Genomic DNA, 6258 nt, shown 5'->3' with positions numbered 1-6258 from the left:
TCGCAGGGGAGCCGGGGGCTCGGGGCGGCGACGGGGAGGGTCTGGGGCGGAACTCGGGAGTGTGGAGAGCCCGGGGGCGGGGCGGGGGTGGAGCCTGGAAGTGGGAGAGGGGACAGCTGTGGGGGGCGAGGCCGGAGGGTTGGACTCCAGGGAGTCCCAGGAGGATGGTGTGGAGCTTGGTGGAGTTGCAGGAGGTCCGTGGGATCCCTTAGAAGTGGGTGGTAAGGGAGAGGCCTGGACGATCGTGGGACTGCGCCCCTATAGCAGCCCACACGGTCTGGGGCTATCTTGGTGACCAGCGATTTGAAGCTGACGAGTACAAGAGGTCCTGGAGTTGTATGTGAGATTTGGCATCTGTGGAAACACAGATCTGGGCTCTGGTTCTGGAGGGCCGGTTGAGGAGCTAAAGCCTGCTGTATGGAGGGATTGGGGAGGGGCGGGGGAGACACTGTAAGGCCTGAGAAGTCTGGGAGCATGGGATGGGACACAGGGAGGTCTGGGCATGGAGGGGGGGGGGATTGTGGCATCAGGGTTCTGTGACAGCCCTTAGGCTGGTGGATGGATGACAGAACAGAGCTTGGGGAGGCTAGGGTCCTTGTAGAGACAGAAGGATGGTGGGGACCAAGGACAGCCCGTAGCCAAGGACAAGGTTTGCAGGAGTAATGGGAAATTAAGGAGGGAGGCTGGCAGGACTGGGAAGGAGGGACGTTCGTCCAGGTCCCTCCCCACTTGAGGGGGTGGCTGGGGAAAGAGGTGGGTCAGCAGGGCTTGTATATGACAGAGGGACATGGGAGCTGATGGTTACCTTGGACCGGGAGCCTAGGAAGGAGAAGGAATTGAGGAATGGTCCAGGAACAAGCCTGCAGCCTTGGAGGGCAGGACAGGTAGGCCTCCTGCCTCAGGTCTCAGCAAGGGCTGCCGGGGGCCCAGTGCATTAGGGTGTGCCCTCCTGAGGGTGCAGATGACTGATCCACCAACGAGGTGGGTATCATACTGTCTCTGAGAAGGTGACGCTTGAGCTGGCACTGGGCCATTTGTTGAATCAGCCTCTTCATCTCTCCCTGTAGAACCCTTCCCAGATCCCCTGTCCTCACCCTGTCCCAGATGGGACATTCTGGGGACTTCTCTGGGGACCCACTTGCTTGGCATGTAGAAACCTGTGGGAGCCCAGTGCAGACAGTGAAGTGACTTTGGGTTTTTGCTTTGTCCCACCAGAAACATACTGGGTGGGGCAGAGGTGGAGAAGGTAGGGATGCAGGGGAGGGAGGGGGAGATGAAACATGAGGGGGTGATGCATGCATCTTCTGTTCTACCCAGAGAGAAGGGGTGAGGAAGGGGAATGAGGGTTCTTAATGAGAACCTAGCTACCATCTTGTGGAGGGTCTGTGGACCTAGTGTGTGTATGGCTTGAACAGTTGGACTTGGGGGGTGGGAGTGGGGGTCATTGAGGGCAAAAGAAGGCCTTGTGGTTAGTCAGAGTGTATTGGTGGAAACCTCACCGCCAGCTCCCTCCATACTGTGGGAGTGATCTTAGTGGGCTGAGAGATGCCTAGCGAGGACCAAAGCAGCCAGGGTAAGGTAGAACTCATTGCGAGCCAGGTGCCACAGAGGGAAATGTTATTGGGAGCCCCCTAGGCTCAGCTGCAGTGTCCCCCCCCCCCAGCGTGGCCAGGCACTGGAAGAAGGGTAGGAGGCAGGGTCATGTCACCATAGCAAGTCTTCTGCATTCCTGGGACATCAGGAAACCTTGGTGCAGGAATGTGCTGGTCTTGTTGGCATTTGGAGATGCCAGGACCTGGCCAAGGCCCCCAAAGGGGCAGAGTTGAAGCAGCTTCCCCTGTCACCCCCACATGGGGGCCCTGGGAAGCCTGGAACCCTATGCAGGCCAGGACAGGGTTGTCTGATGGGACCAGTAGCAGATGCTCTTCCATTGGACCTTGTGTCAGCCTCAAACCCTGTCCCTCCATCTCTGTCCAGAGAGAAGGCCCCTAAAGAAAAGTCCCAGCAGCCAGCCCTCCGGCAGCCCCGCCAGGGACCCACAGATGAGGCACAGATGGCGGCGGCAGCAGCCCTGGCGCGGCTGGAGCAGAAGCAGCCCAGGTCCCGGGGTCCTACGTCACAGGACTCCATCAGGAACCAGGGTAAGCAGGGACATGATTATATAACTCTTGGGAAGCACCCACGGGACACTTGGGCCCTAGGGGCAGGGTGGCAGGACACTCCCTTGTGCGAAGGATGAGGCATGGGGTGGAGTCCAGGACTGGACTTGCTGGGGAAGTATGGGAGGGGAGGGTCTTGGGGCCCTGGGCAGGGGTCTTGGCTCTTCCCCCCCGCCTTTCCCTCTGCCCTCCCAGTGAGAAAGGAGCTGCAAGCCGAGGCAACCAGCAGCAGCAGCCCGGATGCTCCTGGGACCAAGTCGGTAACTAACAGTGCTAGAAGCAGCCTCCCCTGCCCCCCCTGCACCCCCCATGGAGAAGGTACAGCTGCGGGTTAGGGGGGGGGTCAGGCTCAGCTCTCAGGAGAACTTGGCCCAAAGGTGTCCCAGGCAGCAGAGCTCCAGGTCTCGATGATTCCTAGAAGGCAAGATCCCTAGCCATGTCCAGGGCTTAAAGTGCCGAGAGCTGGGGATTCTGCAGCCTGTGGGTGGGTGCCGGACCCCACCTCAAGCTCCTCTTTAGGGGGCGGTACCCCAAGTTCTGTCCAGACATAGGAACACCCCAAGCTCTCGCCCCAGGAGTCTGCTCTGGCTTCTGCCCTCCCTCATTCTTGAGCAGGGATGTTTCCCACACCAAGAACCCCGAGAGGTTTAGTCATCGCTAGGTGGCTCAGTAAAGAGAGCATTTTTGGGGTGTGGGTATCTGGCCCTAGGAGCAACCTCTCTGTTCTGTGGCTCAGGGTGACCTCTGGCCATAGTCGGATCCAGACACTTTTGCCCCCAGATGCCTGAGACCAAAGAGGAAGGCTCAGGCCACCTGGCTGTGAATGGCGTGTACTTCACCTGTCCGCTCACGGGGGCCACCCTGCGGAGGGACCAGCGGGACGCCCGCATCAGAGAGGCCATTATGTCGGTGAGTGGCCCTGGGGTTCCTGGGCGTAGAGCCGCTCACAGCCTGGCTGGGCTTTTACCTCTGTGAGGAGGTCACCTCATACCTGAGTCCAGGCGCCTGGCCTCCACTTCTCCTGCCACCCGCATCCGCAAGGAGCTGGGAGCTCTGGGTCCTTCTCAGACACACTGTGTGTGTGGCCCCACTGTGTGTCTCGTGTCTGTCCCCTTGCCATTCTCTGTCCTCTAGAAAGTCACCTGCCGCTCATGTTCAGCAGGGTTAACTTCAGGGAATGGAAAGAATTCCCTCAGTACTTTTGGTCCTTGTCAGTATTGGGGCTGGAACTTGCTCACCTGGCATTGTACCACTTGAGCCATACCTCCACTTGAACCAGACCTGTAGCCCCGTCTTTCCAGTTATTTTGAGATAGGGTCTTGAGAACTTTTCAGCCCAAGCTGGCATTGACCCTCGTGGCATTGATCTCTCCCTTCTCAGCTTCCCAAGTGCCAGGACTACAGACATGAGCCACTGGTACAGCTTCTTTTCTGTTGTTGTTGGTTGTGGGTTTTGAATTCTGGGCCTGGGGCTGAAGAGCCGTCCCTGAGCTCTTCAGCTCAAGGTGAGCGCTCTACCACTTGAGCCACAGTGCTCCTTGTGGTTTTCTGGTGGTTTATTGGTGATGAGTCTCACGGACATTCCTTCCCAGGCTGGCTTGGAACCATGATCCTCAGATCTCAGCCTCCTAAGTAGTTAGGTTTATTGGTGTGAGCCCCTGGCACCTGGTCAGAGCAGCTTCTTATGGCTCCTGTATTTGCAGGTAGCCTCATACTTAAAGACATGATATGAATTTGTGCTGGCTATTATAACAAATGATTATAAGCTGCAGACATAAACACGCCTACACTCCCACAGTTCCAGGGGCAGGAGTCTGGGCTTTCCAGAGCCAATCCAGGGGGCTGGAGGGCGTTTTGTGTCTTTGAGCCATTGTCCTGCTCTGTGTCTCCACTGTAAGTTATTCTGGAACTCATTAACCCACCTGCTGTTGATGAACTTAGTGGACATTTAAATTATTTTTATTTTTTGGAAGTGCTGGGACTTGAACTCAGGGCCTCCCATTCACTTGGCTTTCTTGTTCATGGCTGGTATTCTACCTCTGAGCCAAGCTTCCCTCCCCTTAGGAGAAGGACTTTCTCCCGAGTGCTGGTGTTCTAGGCGTGACGGCAGTGCGAGGCTGCTTTTCTTACTGATTCTGTGTTAATGAAGTTTGGCAGCCTGTGGTGTGGCTGCAGCTGTCTCCCCGTTTACATGTTGGCTCTGTTGCTTTGCCCATAGGCGCTTAAATGTGTTTCTGGGATTGGCTGATAGACTGGAGGCTTTTATGGGCTCCATGCTGCATACACCCGGTGTGGTGGTACCGGTGCATTCTTATATCCTCGTTCCTGGTCTTATCTGAATGGTTGGAGCTTAGAGTTGATTTATTTCCTCCCAGAGCACATGCAGCTCCAATGAAGGAAAAGCATCATGGCTTCCGCTTGTGCTGTCCAGCCTTCTTCCCCTGTGGACATGGCTTCCTGCTGCATGTGCCCTTCCTTTGTTCCTTGTCCCTTAGCTAAGGCAGTGCCAGTGTCCCTCTTTGGCATTGTGGCTCCTCCCTAGATGTGTGTGGGGGGTGCCTGTCCCCTGCCTATTGGTCCCAGTAACGCCACTGTCCTGTGCACAATTTGCTCACCTCCCGGTCCCAACACTTTCCCTGGCAGCCCTGCTGCCTGCTTTGAAGGAGGCAAGAGAGCTAGCTGTTGGGAGCTTTGGAGATGTCTGCCATGTGTGTGACCCCAGCAGCTGCCCAGGATTCCCTGTGTCCTTGAGGAAATGTGAGGATGTCAGTCATTGAGGCCTGTACCTTCCTTCCAGGAGCTCTGGGAGAGCTGGGCAGGCCCTGGTGGGGCTACTGCCCCCTCTAATCTCCTGAGCACCTCCAGTTCTCTAGGCCACTGCTGGTGGCTTGGGGCTACAGAGGATCATGGGAGTGGGCAGCATTGTGCATGGCGCGTGTGCTCACCATGCCTTCCTCTGCCCCAGCACTTCACCACAGACCCTGTGGCCGCCTCCATCATGAAGATCCACACATTCAACAGAGACCGTGACCGGGTGAAGCTGGGAGTGGACACCATTGCCAAGTGAGTGAACCACGCAGGCCTTGGAAGGGCTGGGCCACCCTCACCTATGTGAGGGTGTCTTGGGGGTCTTGGGCCAGAGTCCACATTGCTGCTTCCTTTGGGGGATGGAGACAGCCGGAGCCCACCCCTGGTGTTGGGCTGGGCAAACTGGGGAGGGCTTGAGTCTGTCCATTGGTCACCACCCCATCACGTGGGGTGGTGAACTCCCTGGGACCTGCAGCAGTGCTGTGGTCCCCTGGCTTGGTGGTCCCTCATTCTAGCTGTCAACTCTGCCACTGCTGTGGCTTGCGGGTATCCCAGAGCAAGGCCCCTCCAGTGGCCTCAGGCTCCTGCCCAGTAGGCATGGGCTCTGCCATGTCTGTGGGGTGACTGTGACCACAAACTCCACCCTGATCGTGGGTGCTCCTCCTTGCTGCTGGCCACCCTCCCCTCAGGTACCTAGACAACATCCACCTGCACCCTGAGGAGGAGAAGTACCGGAAGATCAAGCTGCAGAACAAGGTGTTCCAGGTGGGCCCTACCCTGACCCTTGGCCCTGACCTGGTCTCCCGCAACAGCACGCAGTGGGGGGGCTTGGCCAGAGGCAGGGCAGGGCCCTGCGGGATTGGGACCCTGAAGATCCAATTCTTTGGGGCACACTGTGCTAGGGACTTTTCAAGCTAGCAGACTCGAGGCTCCTCTGGAGAGCTAGGGTTTGGGTCCCCCCTGGTCACAGATGCCACCCCACTAGGCCCACTCACCCTACTCCCCACCTTGGGCGCCCTCCGCCGGCAGTCGTTTGGGGCTTTAGACCCCTCCTCCCCTCCGGCGCTGGGTGGTCGCGGCCCGCAGGCTGTGAAGGTGCTGGTGGGAACCGCAAGCGGGCTCAGTATACAGTGCTCCCAGTTCAGCACAGGTCTGGCGCTCCTGCCGGGGTGGGGCCTTGTGTGACCCTTGCCCCCGTCTCCCCAGGAGCGCATCAACTGCCTGGAGGGGACGCACGAGTTCCTGGAGGCCATCGGGTTCCAGCGGGTGCTGCTGCCCGTCGCGGACCAGGG

The 6258-nt window shown here is 58.2% G+C and overlaps 1 protein-coding gene across 1 annotated transcript in view; it reads left to right on the top strand.

Moving 5' to 3' along the window:
• Nucleotides 1-1417: 1417 nt before the first annotated feature.
• The window catches only part of Ubxn6 (UBX domain protein 6), a 7348-nt gene continuing 2507 nt past the window's right edge, over nucleotides 1418-6258 (top strand). The window contains exons 1-6 of the mRNA XM_013022647.1: nucleotides 1418-2141; nucleotides 2355-2419; nucleotides 2940-3068; nucleotides 5124-5221; nucleotides 5656-5731; nucleotides 6173-6256. Of these exons, the coding sequence (XP_012878101.1) occupies nucleotides 1904-2141; nucleotides 2355-2419; nucleotides 2940-3068; nucleotides 5124-5221; nucleotides 5656-5731; nucleotides 6173-6256 (690 nt within the window). The 5' untranslated portion in view covers nucleotides 1418-1903. The remainder of the gene's footprint in view (nucleotides 2142-2354; nucleotides 2420-2939; nucleotides 3069-5123; nucleotides 5222-5655; nucleotides 5732-6172; nucleotides 6257-6258) is intronic.

Source organism: Dipodomys ordii, unplaced genomic scaffold (assembly GCF_000151885.1).
Source record: "Dipodomys ordii isolate 6190 unplaced genomic scaffold, Dord_2.0 Scaffold64, whole genome shotgun sequence".
Taxonomy (NCBI): domain Eukaryota; kingdom Metazoa; phylum Chordata; class Mammalia; order Rodentia; family Heteromyidae; genus Dipodomys; species Dipodomys ordii.
This window is presented reverse-complemented; position numbering and strand designations above follow the sequence as displayed.